This window comes from Aulonocara sp. 'chitande type north' Nkhata Bay, linkage group LG1, assembly GCF_057382095.1.
Source record: "Aulonocara sp. 'chitande type north' Nkhata Bay isolate Kocher_YH1m ecotype deep benthic linkage group LG1, A_spYH_male_GT1.1, whole genome shotgun sequence".
NCBI classification, from domain to species: domain Eukaryota; kingdom Metazoa; phylum Chordata; class Actinopteri; order Cichliformes; family Cichlidae; genus Aulonocara; species Aulonocara sp. 'chitande type north' Nkhata Bay.
In genome coordinates this window covers 16,416,758-16,431,550 of record NC_141344.1, presented here as the reverse complement: position 1 = coordinate 16,431,550, position 14,793 = coordinate 16,416,758, and the positions used below count along the sequence as shown (strand labels likewise).

The following is a 14,793-nucleotide window of genomic DNA, read 5'->3' as shown; positions in this document are numbered from 1 at the left end:
ATCGGAAGATTGGTGGTTTGATCCCTGGCTGTTCCAAATGTCCTAAGACTATGAATGTGTGTGTGAGATAGAAAGCACTTGAAGGAATGGGTGAATCAAGAGGTTCAACAAGTTATATAAAGTATTTCGAGTGCTCAGGTAGAGTAGAGTAGAGAAGCACGATATAAGAACCAGTCCATTTACCACTTCAGGACCGATATGGGCATTACAGTAAGTCTATAGTTCATGAGGTATTGTATATAGGTTACATCTAAGCAGTTTTTGGTGCAATATCCTATTTGTGAAGACCGTTGTCATCAAGGGGTGATATCTCCATGGGAGATGGATTTGTTCTGCAGTACTGTCCCAGTGGATGTAAATGCGAGACCAAAAGTTTTCTAGCTTGAGCATTGCAAAGTGTCAATCTATTTCAGCTGGTTCTGATGTTGTGGTAGGTCTCCACAGATGTTGTACACATTCACCAAACTGACCCTGAAATAGACATTAAATAAATATTTTAAATAGCTATAGTACAGTGATCCTATCCCATTAAGCATCTGGTATCTTTTTATAACTATTGCTTTTTGCAGTATAGCACACAAGTAACGATGCCCTTGTGCAATATCACTCAGATGTTGGATGGTTAAAATTAGATTTCTTTTAAGATAAAAAAGCTGAAAATCTAAGGATTTTAGTTTGAATATAATACAACACAGGACCAAAAGTAAGAATTTAGTACAACAAAATTGAGTATTTTCAGTTATTTTGTCTGTAGAAACCTCTATTATTTTGGCAGTGCAGTTTCGGGTTTTATTAAGTCATTTGGACCACTTCTATTCTGCTGGGCTTCTGGATACTCCAAGTGATATTTTCAGCAAGTATTCTGGCTTTTCCACAGCTTCCATGGTGTCATCTATAAGTGCCAGCTACCTCTCGCTCTTTGTACTCACAGCTCCATAACTTTACACTTGAGCAATATTTATTACTGTGGTAAACCTGAGCAGATACTATAAAACGTGATGGATCTCAATGGGCCAAACAAGTGTTTTTTTGGGCTCATGTGACAAAATAAGACAGTATATATTCCCAGTATTCACATCAAGCTTTTTTATGCTAATAAGCAAAATTTAATCTTAACAATCAAGTATGTTTTTTCCCATCCATATCCAATCTCTGAGCTGTCACAGAAAACCTAAATCCTAGTGTCCTGTCTGAAGCTCAAGTCCATTTGTTTTTCAGTCTGATTGTGGAAGTAGTGTACCGAGGCAAGTATTTGTTGTGCTATAGCTCAATCTATACCTCATACATGCAGCTGCAACTGTGTTTCAGTGCACAGTTTAGTTTAGAATTATCTTGCTGAAAAAAAACAAACCCTTTCTAGAAAAAGCAGAGATCTGGAGAGCCACATATGTGCACTAATGCACCCCTATAGCATCAGAGAGGATGATTTTGAATGGAAAAGAAGCCAGATGGTTCGATGAGCCCGCTCCTTTTTAGCAAAGAGAAGATGCAGCATCTATATTATATAACTTGGAATTTTGATTCATCAGCCCACAGTACAGTTTTCAATGTTGCCTCAGTCCATCTTAAATGAGCTCGGGATCAGAGAGGGTAACGGCATTTGTTCGAAATGTTGTTTTTTTTCTTTACGCTGTATAATTTTAACTTGCATTTGCAGTTGCAGGAACAAACTGTGTTCACTGGCAATGAATTTCTGAGCCCATGCTGTGATTTTCACTGCAAAATCATGTCTCTTCCTAATGTTGCACCACCTGAGGCCTGGTGATTACAACTATTTAATACTGTTTTTCAGCCCTGTCCCCGGTGCACAGAGAATTATATTTTATATTGTAAATGATGTGCTCCAAAATATCTTCATAATTATATGCAGTGGGCCAGAAACATCCGGAATGATCCAGAACAGCCACAGAAATCCAAGTATCCAACATCCTGCCTGCACACTCTGCACATCCTTTTTAACTTCTCATCCCTGTCATTCTTCCCATTCCCGTGTTCCCAAACCAATTCTCTGTGAATAGCACGCATGGTCGTCGATTAATTGCTGTGACAACTGCATATCAGCAATCATAAGACATGATCATTTGACCAATCATGGCTCATTGTTATGCAATTGTATTAGTTTTGATTGTTATGCAACAGTGCTATTCATAAAGATGAAGAATCCTGCAGTCTACTGAGACTGTAGACGTCTACAAAAACGTTGCATCCAGAGGGTTTAAATGACAGTAAAACCAGGTGAGGCTGGCATGCAGTAATGTGTGGTGCAGTTTCATAACAATTCACTGTGTTGGACTGATGCAGGGCAAATTGTGGTATCTATGGGTATTGCTAGGTTATGCAGCAGAAAAGGTGGTAAATGCATATAAATGCATTCAGTTCAGCATTCAATACAATCCACCCCTCACAACTCATCAGGAAACTGACAGACCTGGGTATCAGTTCCCTCATCTGCAAATGGTTACTGGACTTCCTGACCAACCGCCCCCAACATGTCCGGCTGGATAACCGCTGCTCATCTACCATCACAATGAACACCGGTGTACCACAAGGCTGTGTGATGAGCCCTTTCCTCTACTCCCTCTTCACCCACGACTGCAGACCTGCTGATGGTTCCAACACCATCATTAAGTTTGCAGATGACACCACGGTGATTGGCCTCATCAGTGACAACGATGAGGCCGCCTACAGGGAGGAGGTGGATCGTCTGGCTGAGTGGTGCGACAGAAACAACCTGCTGCTTAACACCGAGAAGACCAAGGAGCTCATCGTGGACTACAGGAGGAATGCTGACCCACATCCACCCATCCACATTAAGGGGACGGCTGTGGAGCGTGTGAGCAGCTTCAAGTTCCTGGGAGTCCACATCTCCGAGGATCTCACCTGGACGACCAACTGCTCCAAGCTGGTCAAGAAGGCTCACCAGCGCCTCTTCTTCTTGAGGACTCTGAGGAAGAACCACCTGTCCTCAGACATCCTGGTGAACTTCTATCGTTGCACCATCGAGAGCATCCTGACCAACTGTATAACAGTCTGGTACGGGAACTGCTCTGCCTCGGACCGGAAGGCGTTGCAGAGGGTCGTGAAAACTGCCCAGCGCATCGCCGGAGCACCACTTCCTGCCATAAAAGACATCTACAGGAAGCGGTGTCTGAAAAGGGCTGGGAAAATCATCAAAGACCCCAGTCACCCATCACATGGACTCTTCACCCTCCTGCCCTCTGGGAGGCGCTACAGGAGCCTCCGGACTAAGACCACCAGGTACCGGAACAGCTTCTTCCCCACAGCTGTCAGACTCCTGAACTCTGCCTCCTGACATCTGACCCACGTTAAACTCATGGACTGAACATACACACACCCACAATGGACAACTGTACCCTCAAACACAATAATAACATGGACTGAACCACCACTCACAACCACTAGCACTTTATATAGCCTCTGTAGAAACTATCTACACCCTCACTTATCTTAACTGCACTACTGTATAGCTCTGTGTAAATAATCATTCTGTACATTCGATAATCTTTAATCCTACAACTGTTTACAACTTGCATAGTTCCCATTTCTGTATAGCTGTATATCCCAGATTCTGTAATGTTATTTATTTCATATTCTGTATAGTTTTTCATATTTATATCCTGTTCATATCCTGTACATAGCTTGTACTCACTACAGCCTGTACATACTTATAGTTATAGAATATTCACAACATACTTCATACCGTGTACATTATAACATACCATAATAGACCCATTTCTGTAATATACTCACATATCTATATTATTGCTAATATATATTGTAATATATCTATATCACTAAAGCACTTCTGGATGGATGCAAACTGCATTTCGTTGCCCTGTACCTGTGCATGTGCAATGACAATAAAGTTGAATTCTATTCTATTCTATTCTATTCTATATATTTCAAGGGGAAAAGCATTTAAAACCTTATTAGTTTAAAAGTCTGCAAACTTTTAAATGATTTTGATTAGGTTTGATGGGATATTTTGTACATGCAATTTTTATTTCCTGTTGACAATTAGATTTCCTTTATCTCCTTTTTCTGAATATACAGGGAATATTTAGGCGTTTGCGTGTCTGTTAACCATCTTGGCGTCACTTTCCTTTTGTTAAAAGGATTTTTACTTTTTTCAAACACATCCCACTGGAACAGTTCCAGCTTTTACAATGACGTTAAGCCTCTCTAAAAGTCAGGAAGAACCCTGTTAATACAATCTAACTACAGACAGGCTCAGCCAATGCTCTAGGCCTAAGACTGATAATACACTCTAACCACATACTGGCTTAACCATGCCCTCAGGCCTAATACTGCTAAGAGACATTGTGAATAAAAACAGTTTTAGACGATGTCTGTAGGACAGCGCTAAGACTGTAAAATAGCTTGCACAATTGCCAACGGGGCATGTACCAGAGCGAGACTTATGAGGATATATGCGCATCAGAAATATCTGTAATTCTCTGTGCAGATGGGAATTTTTTAACATCAAGTTTATAACAAAAAAAATTTCTTGACTAAAAAAAACCCCCAAAAAACTCTAAATACACTAAAGATCAATGTACCTCTTTCAGTGTCTTAGAAAAAAAGTTCAAGGAGTTTAGATTTTTTTTACTAAATACAAATAAATATATTGTCAAAAAACAAACAAACAAACATTTCTTTGTCTAAAATAAAGGCTGAACGTGAACTCTGTGGTTTATTACATGTTAATGTTATCCTTGAAGTTGGAAGTTTTAACTTGGGAGTCTATGGGCACTGACTTAGTGGCCTTTAGTAGATGTCAATTATTTGGCACTTCACCAGTTTGCTTTTTGAATAATGCAAAAGGGAATACAACAAAGAAACAGCAAAAAAACTAAAGAAAGAAAGATATTGAAAAGTAAACACTAAACCATGCAGGAGGTGATCATCCAAAATAAAAATAGCTAGCAACACAACAATAAAGCTTGAAACTGGGGTAAAACGTCTCTCTTCTATTGTACAAATTGTGTCAAATAGCTATTCATTTTATTGATGGTACCCCCATAATATGAGTAATGAAAGTGCAAAAAAGCCAACCTTCAAACACAATAATAATTGTACACTGTAGTGGATTCATTAGAGGGTTAATAGAGGAAGAATTGATCCTTCTGTGCCTCTGCTTCCAAAGCATTCATTCAGCATGGATGACTACAGCAGGAGCACCATCAGCACTAATAGGGAAGATGGTTAATAACCCCCTGCAGGGATGTTATTGCTTCTTGCAACAATGTTTAACACATCTAAAAGGTAGGTCTACCTTGACAATACTATTTAACTACATAGCAGGTAAGCCAAGAAACCAGAGACCCTAATGTTATTCACTCTTCTCCTTTTCCTGGACTTGCACATCTCATATAATTAAAGGACAAACATTCCCTGACACATTAATTAGACCAGATGTTCATGGCTAGAACAAAAGCTTTGACACATTATTTCATAGAGTATTCATGCTAGCATCTAGAGCTCAGCAAGCCAAACACGTAATGATTGTTCAAGCAAAGTCAAAGTACATACAGCTTTGCATTTTGACAGCATTTGATAGTATAATCCTGTATGTATTTTGTCTGTCTGTGTGTGTGTGCGTGTGTGTGTGAGAGAGAGAGAGAGAGAGAGAGAGAGAGAGAGAGAGAGAGAGAGAGAGAGAGAGAGAGTCAGTAAATAAATTATACACTTTAGGACTAATTGGTGAAATTTGTCGTTTTTGCATGCATATCTGTGTGTATGTGAGGGTACACACCTTGAGATAATCTCCATCTTGCAATGAGAAGCTCTCAGCTTTCAGCCTGATTCCTTTGCCCTTTTCAGTAGTAATGCGGTAGATGCACTCATGGTTGTTATTGTAGTTGGAGGGGAAATTTGGAGAAAGGAGAACACCTTCTGGTCCCAGTGAGGAGGCCCCACACTCAGCTGTTGCGAGGCAGTAGAGGAGAAGTTACAAAATGAGAACACTTCTATCTAATTATCTCTGAATAGCAGGCTTGGGTTATAATTTATTTAAATGAAAAAAAAAACATTCTGCATGACGTGGAGAGAGCATGGCGCATATTAAGTAGCGCCACAAACTTTTTTTCAACTCGGCAGAGACAATGCAAAAGTCTATTAAAAAACAGTGGAAAAGTCTTGAGCCACCGCTCTTATGTTTCTCTAGAAAAATGAGAAATAGGTGAAGTGATGCAAACATAAATGGAAATATAGCAATATGGTATAAAAGGCAAAAACAGAGTTTGCACCGTTCTAAAGAGCTTGAATGTCAATATTCAGTTTGACTACCCTATTTTTTTAACACAGCCTGAACTCTCTCGTAATTTCTTTAAGTAGTCTTCAGAAAGAGTTGAAAGCTTCTTGAAGGTTCATTTTTCTGTCAAGATTATCCCAGTAATCTCAACGTTGGGATTCTGCAGAAGAATTCATATCTGATAGTGTCCCACTGCGTGGTTTTCTATCCATGCTTTTACTGCATTAGCAGTATGTTTGGGATCACTGTTATGCTGAAAAATGAAGCCGTTGCTAATCAGACCTCTTCCAGATGGTACTGCCTGGTGGATCATTTTTAGATGGTACTTTTATGCGTTCATAATACCATCAGTTTTGACAAGATCCCCCAAAATAAAAAGCTTAACTGCCTCCCCGATCCATGACAGAGCCTCCACTGTGTGTTACAGACGGCTGTAGACACTCACTGTTGTACCTCTCTCCTGACCTCCTCTGTACATAAAGATCGATGATGATCTGAACCAAGAATGTAAAAATTGCCTCTGGTTTCCAGTCCAGTTCATGTGTAGCTTAGCATACATCAGCCTTCACTTGGTGTTTCCCTTCTGTAAGAATGGCTTCGTCACTGCCACCTTTTTCAGTGAGGCCACTTCTGATTAGGTTTCATTGAACTATAGGGCCAGATGCATCTCGCAGGTCCTGTGCCAGGTTCTTTGCTAGATGTTTTCCTGTTTCTTCAGAAGATGGCTCTCAGTTATTGTTCATCTTCGGTAGGTAATCTTTTACAGAGATGGGCAGTAAGTAATCGTATTAAAGTAACGTATTACAGTAACGCGTTACTGTAATACGATTACTTTTTTCAAGTAACGAGTAATGTAAGGGTTACTAAAACCCTGATTTTTTTTTTGCGAGTGTCTCATGACAGTGACGTAAGCGAGTGCCACGTTCGTGACAACAGCTGTGTGCAGATCAACAATGGACAATATATCGAGTGCGAGTATGAGCGTGCAGCGTTTAAAGCCTGGAAGTACTGACCTTACTTTGAGTTTGATTCCGTAAAAAGTGACGAAAACATTAGCGTCCGCTGTTCACTGCGTTGGAAGAAAACTTCTTTTTACAGCGAAAAAACCCCAAAACTTCTGAGCAAACACTGAGTGCGCTACAACGGAACGTGAAATTCACAGAGAAACTCGTGGATTCTTCCACTGACTGCTGCGGCACACCTGCAACAGGGCAAACCTCCGCCTGCTATACAGGTGAAAATAGAGCAACAGGACCGCTGAGTCTTTGATATTTTCTGCTGTGTTTCACTTGCATTTATTTGAAAGACTGAGTGTAAACACAAAATAATATTTTATTTTATTTTATGTGCTGGAATGTGCAGAAAATAGGTTTAAATGTTAAACAAATTTCTTCCAGTCAGAGAATGTTGCATATAATTTATTTTTTGCTTGATGCATAAAGTTAAAATATTAAAACTAATAAAACAAGTTTTAAAAAGAGACTTTTCCATTTGATTACATTTTGTATGATAGATTATGCAGAAAAAGTAGAATTGGGCTGAAAGATCTATCGCTTTATCACCTATTCAGGTTGTAAATCGTGTTTTAAAAAAGTAACTAAGTAACTAAGTAATTAATTACTTTTGAAAATAAGTATTCAGTAAAGTAACGGGATTACTTTTTTGGGGAAGTAATCAGTAATTAGTTACTGATTACTTTTTTCAAGTAACTTGACCAACACTGATCTTTTATACCTACCACTTCCTCTTTTTTCTTCCACTTGTCCAGTTTCCTCAAATTTCTTAAGGGCACACCATGCTGAGATAAGCAACGTTAACAGCTGATAACTCTTTGGTACTCACTTTGTTGGTGCAGAAATACTATTTTATGCCTGTTAAACTGTGCTATCATTGATAATGTTTGTAGTTTCAGCTAAAAGGGGGGGGATTATATGCATTTACAACACACTGCTAGTCACAAAATGCCTGAAGAGACTATTATGTTTAGACACAATACTGGTTCATTCTTTAGGTTAGGGCCCTTTTTTATTCTTGAATGAGTCATATGTCAGATTAACAAACTAAAAACATTGCCCTGAAAATGGTCAGGTGTAAGGACTGGACTGAAAATGAGAGACAAAGCAGCCAATGTTGAAACATTTGAAAGACCTTCAGAAAGCCGGGACAACTACTGTTCAAGTCCAAAAAAAAAAAAAACCCTGCAAAAATATAAAGAAATGACTGCTGGCTCAAGGCTCTTGCACTGTACTGCAGTTCAAAAAGCATTGTCTGAAATATGCTACAAAAACAACAAAATAACTTGAAAATAAACGACAAAACATTGATAAAAGGGCAGAAAAACAAAACAACACACAAAAAAACCCTGTAAACAATAAGGCTGGATAAGTATGTCGGAGAAGTCCTTCATGAAATTATACAGAATGATCTAGCAGGTGCCGTGCCTATCAAAGTTTAGGAATTCATATAAACTGGTACTTTGTACAAATAGTGTTTTGTCATATGCAAATGAGGAGGAGATAAAAGAAGAGAGCCGAGCAGGCTTTTAACTCCCACTGAAGAGGACCACCACTACTTAGAAGAAAAAAAGAGGAAATGGGAGTAATGAGACAGACGAGAGAGGGTGGTTTGAAACAATATAAAACACACTAAAAAAAGACGCAGTGTTTATCAAATCTGAAGAAATTTGAAATTCAAAACAACATTTCTGTAAATGTTCTGTCGTGTCTAAAGCAGATTAAGGTAGGAGGTAAGGAGCATAAATAAAGGAGAGTCACAGCAATTCTTCAGAAATTCCTTTTAAAGTGAAAAGAGTACAATAGAGTGGGAGTAAGAGAACAGAGCCTCGAGAAGAGGGGCAGGAAAGGGATAAAGAGAGAATTGGAAGGGGAAGAAAAGAAGAAGAGATAGCAGATGAACCAAGACAGACAAGCCTGAAAATGCTCAGAAAGAAATTAGAAAAGGGAAAAGGGGAGTAACAAAAGGCACGGTATTAACACTTTTCATATAGCGCCTAATGCCCCAATTATCTATCAAAGGACTGTCAAAATATAGAGGAAGAGAAGGAGAAACAGAAATTTAGACAGAGACAGAGCGCTAAAGAGAGGAACATTTAGAAGGAACGAAAGGGGATGAAACTAGTGCACATTGCCAGCTGCTCTTGCTTAGTTTCCTCTTAGTCAGGCTTGATCTCTTGACAGATAATGCTATTATAGCATTTTCAGTCTGCTCTTTCTGGGCTTCAAAATTACCAGCAACCACCAGTCAGACTCGCAAATTACCACCAGGATCCAAGAAAACATTGATACGCATCAAACGCTAAGAAGTTACAACGTGCAAACAGCAAAATTCTAGCAAATAAAACTAACATTTAACAAGTCGATTATTGTTACGTTAGCAATACAGTAATACTGTTGAATTAGAACAATGCTCCAGGTTTATTCATATGGCCAAGAATTTACTTTAAAAGTTTTGTTTTATTTGCCACCTGCCAGTTGTTTTCATAGAAGAGATAACATCTTCAACATTATATTTTTTAGTTTAATATTACATAAAAAATAGTCTGAATGTAAAAAGAGCATCTCTAATGTCATCCTGTTTAACCTAATAGCACCCTGTTGGTGCAATAACACTAGCAAAATGAATTTGTTAAAAATGACTGTGTAATGAGAGAATAAAGGAATTTTATTTTTTTAATTTACATTTTTTAAGAACACCAAATTTTTTTTTTAAATAACAATACTTTTTTTTTTTTTTTTTTTTACGTTTGCAAATATATTCACAACCTCAGAAAGTCCAGTTTGACTCCTGCTAGCAATGGAAATGTTTTTCAAATGAAGAAATAATCTACCATGATTTCTGTTTTGCATGCTGTGGCTATCAATTTATATTTCTGGCAAATCAGTCAACCTAAGCGCTGACATCTTACCTATACATCGTGGTAGCGTGTTGCTCCAGACTCGCCTGCCTCCTCCCAGGCAAGTGATCTTGCTCTCTCCCTCAAGTCGGTAGCCAGGGAAGCAAGAAAAGTTCAATGAATCACCAACTTGAAAGCTGAGTCCCATTCTCCTGCTGGATGCTGGTACACCAGGATCCTCACATGGCTCCAAGTCATACTCTGTAGAGACAAATTGTCATGAGTCAGCATAAAAAGAAAGAAGGTATTAATTAATAAGAAGTGTGCAAAAATTGGTATATTAGCCAACACTAGAAAGAAATGCATTAACACTACATGTAAGCATTTGGAGCTGTGTCACTTAAGAGTCATAAAGACTCATTTTAAATTCCCCAGAATAATTTAAATACTTAAAGATTAATTTATTAAACTGTCATTAGCTTAAATTACAAGCATGTTAAAAAGGACACATTTGATTTAGTTTTCCCTGCTTCATCTCATTATGAAAACATATGCAGCAGTCTCATCTAAGACTGTTTCATCCACTGAGATAGGAAGCTCTGTAATCTGTAGTGCCAAATAGGTTTGAAATACTTAAGAAAACTGTCAAAAATTAGTGTATCATGTATCAGGTCCCAAATAAAAGCGTTTAAATGTAAGTGCAGCACTTAACCAGATGTACTGCATATCTGCCAAAATAACCAGTTAGGTTTAATAATGCATAAAACCCATTTTTTATCGCATATTAAAAAGTTACTTGAGCAGGTGAAACACTGTATCTAACAATTTGGTTTATTAGTTTGAAAATTTCAACAGTCTGCCATTAAAGAAAAGTCAGTGAATTTGTTATTTATTTATTTATTTTTTGGTAAGGGATCATCATACAGTCACTAACAGGCCAACTTAATAAGCCTTGTAATTTGCTTTAAAATGAATTTTAGCCAATGCAATGCTAAAAAAGAAGTAAAAAAATTGTGTTCAGGTGTTCTTACCTGAGAAAGTGATATTAAATCCTTCGTAACTCATGGAAAAATCTGAAATAAACCGTAGCTGAGCGCTGAAGTTCCCATAGAGTCCGGCTTTAACACTAGGAGGCAGCACGGAGCCAGTGAGTCGAGCTACCGGAACCTGAAAATTGCCATCCTCTGTGATTGACAAGTAGTCATGGTTCTCTTCCAGATGGAAAGTGTGGAAAACCAAATGGACTCCTGAAAGAACAGATGGCAAAATGGATAGATGGATGAAAGGATAGATGAATGCAAGAATGGATGGATAGGCATGCAGTGTAAGATAGACAGTTACAGATATGCAAAGCATACACTCTATCAGGCAATATATATAAGCAATAGTCTAAGCCACTGTACATGAGATTCTTATCCATCATCCAGTACCATCAGTGAGGAATATGCTCTGTCCCAAATCCATCTTGCATAATGTGTAAGTCATATAAAACTATCTGCAGTGACAAGAAAACCATAGAACCCCCACAGCGCTCTGATCTCAACATCTCTGAGTCAGTCTGGCATTACATGAAGAGGCATTACATGAACATAGTGAGAGGGCTGTGGCAAGTTGTCTAAGAGAACTATTTTTTACACTTGAAAAATTGTCCAAGTGTACACTGGAGAATTTGTGGCAAAGAGCAGCCACATTTCATTGCCTAACACATTTTTCCATATTATTAAAATATGAAAAAATACATAATTTAACATGTTATAACCAGTGATTGACATTTCCATTACATTTGAGCATTCTTACCTTTTCCATGGGACACTTCTATAGTCCAGGTGCAGTTAAGAGAATTGGGGTAGAAGTCAGGAAAGCCAGGAGACAGAATTGTTCCCGTTTTACCATAAACATAACCTCCACAAAGAGCTGAAAATGTGACAGACAGAGAAGATTGGAACACAGCTGGATATTTTCTTTTATTCAAAAAACTAAAAATGTACACGTCTTCAGTACCGTTAAGAGGTCGCCACCAGTGATCGGTGTAATGAGTTCCAAAGTAACATGTTACTATTGTCACATTACATTTTTCAGTAACACAAGAAAGTATTGCATTATTGTACTTAATTCAGTAATCATGTTATAGTTCAATTATGTAGTTACTTGTATTACAAAGGGTCTTTAGTTGACTGCATAATGGCGAACATGCCTTTCCCTTCCAGGGAGGAGGAAAATGGTGGGGTGCTCTACAACTTTTGAGAAGCGACAATATGGACACTACATTTGTTTTTATTGCACGCAGGACAATAGCACAATGGTAAAGTGAAAACTGCGTCCAAGACAGAAACATAATGCTGCTAACACAGCTTGGCTCATTACAAGTATGTGAAAAGTGACAGCATGCTTTGACAAAGCTAGTGAAGAACCCAGAGGGATGTTAAAAGCCTAGCCCAGCAGCCAGAGCCTGATCTTTAACAGTGTTAAAAAAAAGCAGTGATGATAAATCGGGCTTCTAGCGTTGTAACATCCATTTCTACATGTTAGAGTAGAATCAGTGTGGAAAACATTTTGAAATCTCTTAGAGTTGGTTTTCAACTTTGCTTTTTGTTCAAACTTAGCAACACTAAAATAAAGACTATAGTGATGCTTTCGTTATTTCAGATTGGAACCAGGCTGCAGGAGAGGGGGCTGAGGTAGATATTCTTAACCGGTAACTATGTGACAATACATTTTAGGTCATGACACAAAATTAATGTGATTAATTACTTTCACCATGGATAACTAAGTAAGTACAGTATTACATTATTATCTTTTAAAAAAGAAACCAGCATTTCTAATAGATTACTTATTTTTTGAGTAACGATCCCAACTCTGCTCACCACCTACTGGCAGATTAATATAAATTCTTTATTAAATTCCTGGGACCTTGGCTTTTTTCCCCCCAGCCTGCAGAAAATCCCCCCTGAATTTGGTGTAGTTAGCATGGTGTTAAATTCAGGCCTGTACTGAAGACTTACTCTATGATTACATAAGAAGAAAGATTAATGTACAGTAGAACAACGTATAATAATAAAGAATAAAGATCTTAAGATGTTAGTCATACATAACTCTAATACCAAAACCTGGTGTCTCAGGTCTTGTATGTAAATCGACCTGTTATGCGTGCAAACATTCTACTGTATAGTATGAGCAGTGAGCAATGAGCAGTGCTGATTTCAGCAAACACCCTTTGTGTTAGAAAAGCTTTTGCAAAGAGATTTTGCAAAGTGAACGAAACAAAGGTTAAAGATGAGCTTACTGCAGAAACAAAAGGACAAAAGGAAAGAGCAGGGAGAATGTCACAGACAAACAGAGACTGGTTTGTTAAAAGAGAGTGAGAGATTGGTGTGTGTGTGTGTGTTACCAGATACCTAGCCTCCACACAGAGCAATTCACTGATATGGAACGGGACAAATTCATTTGGGGTACTGCAGAATGAAAAATGCCATAGCAATGTAATGGAGAGTAAAAGAGAGCTAGCAGTACATCAGAGACTTCTGAACTAAGATAATATATTGACTCTTTGCTTCTCTTTGACTGAGCTTTCATCGCTTTCAGTACTATTCAGAGCAGTTCAGATAAATTTAATTCAATTAAAGCGCTTCAAGGTGTTTGACTGGCATGGCAATAAAAGGAATCTCTTTGTCAGCTATAAAACAAATGGATTCCAGACTATAAACAAAACAAACAGACAAAACATTTTTCTTCACTGTCAATTTATATATATTTTGGTACACAAACGCATCTTTTAGCTACAGAGATAAATGCAGTAGTCATTTGTTTGGTGAAAGGTTTATAAAAAGACTATTTATGATTTTGCATTTATGAGGACAGATTTCACAGCTCCTCTAATTTCTTCGTGCTGCAGGTGCTCCAGCGTGCAGACCTCGTCTTCACCCCTCTCTCTCTCTCAATCTCTCAGTCTGATCATTTTTCTTCCTACTATTCTATATCATATTTCAACAGGGCTGGGGTTGATTTCAGAAGCTGTGATACGAGCTGTTCCCTCTCACTGACTAGCTGTCTTGTGAGTGTTGCGGTAACCTGTGCCAGCTTTTCAGACTCCCATCAGGATTTGGCAAAAACTAGGACACTGTCTGACTAAATGACCCTTGTTAAGGGAAGCACATGCGCATGTCTGTCTGTAGGGCTGTGCCATATGACCAAAATCTCATATCCCGATATAAGACATCTATAATCCCGATAACGATATAAATCACAAAAATTTAACATTTTCTGTAAATTCTGTGAATCTCGGGCAGCTCGACTTGCGGGAAGTGTTTCCAGCTGGACGTCGTGTGTCTGGAGTCGAGTGTTTTAACCGATGCATGAAACAATACATTTTTAGACATAAGTTGTAACAGCCGCCGTTTTCTTTGTGAGTATTTATTACACGGCGTGCTGCGGGGAAAAGTCTGTTCTAACGTTTGAGTCTAAGGTTTATTTTTTAGCACCTGGCTCTTTTTTTACTTCTCATCCGTAAATAATCTGCTCTTTCACGTGATCCAGTTTATTCTGAAAAGTCTCAACAGGATCTTGAGCTTTATTGTGAAAGGTAAGCGGACACGCGATGGTGTTACCGTCGTTGTGGTTAAAACAGGCGCTCGTAGTCTGGTTATATTAAATATAAGAGAAAGAGAGA

The 14,793-nt window shown here is 38.3% G+C and overlaps 1 protein-coding gene across 1 annotated transcript in view; it reads right to left on the bottom strand.

Moving 5' to 3' along the window:
* LOC147338873 (CUB and sushi domain-containing protein 1-like) overlaps positions 1 to 14,793 on the bottom strand; it is a 451,030-nt gene that overhangs the window by 113,801 nt on the left and 322,436 nt on the right. The window contains exons 21-24 of the mRNA XM_086285727.1: positions 11,925 to 12,041; positions 11,159 to 11,374; positions 10,200 to 10,388; positions 5,777 to 5,946 (exon numbers count right to left, since the gene is read on the bottom strand). Coding sequence (XP_086141853.1) covers positions 5,777 to 5,946; positions 10,200 to 10,388; positions 11,159 to 11,374; positions 11,925 to 12,041 — 692 coding nt within the window. The remainder of the gene's footprint in view (positions 1 to 5,776; positions 5,947 to 10,199; positions 10,389 to 11,158; positions 11,375 to 11,924; positions 12,042 to 14,793) is intronic.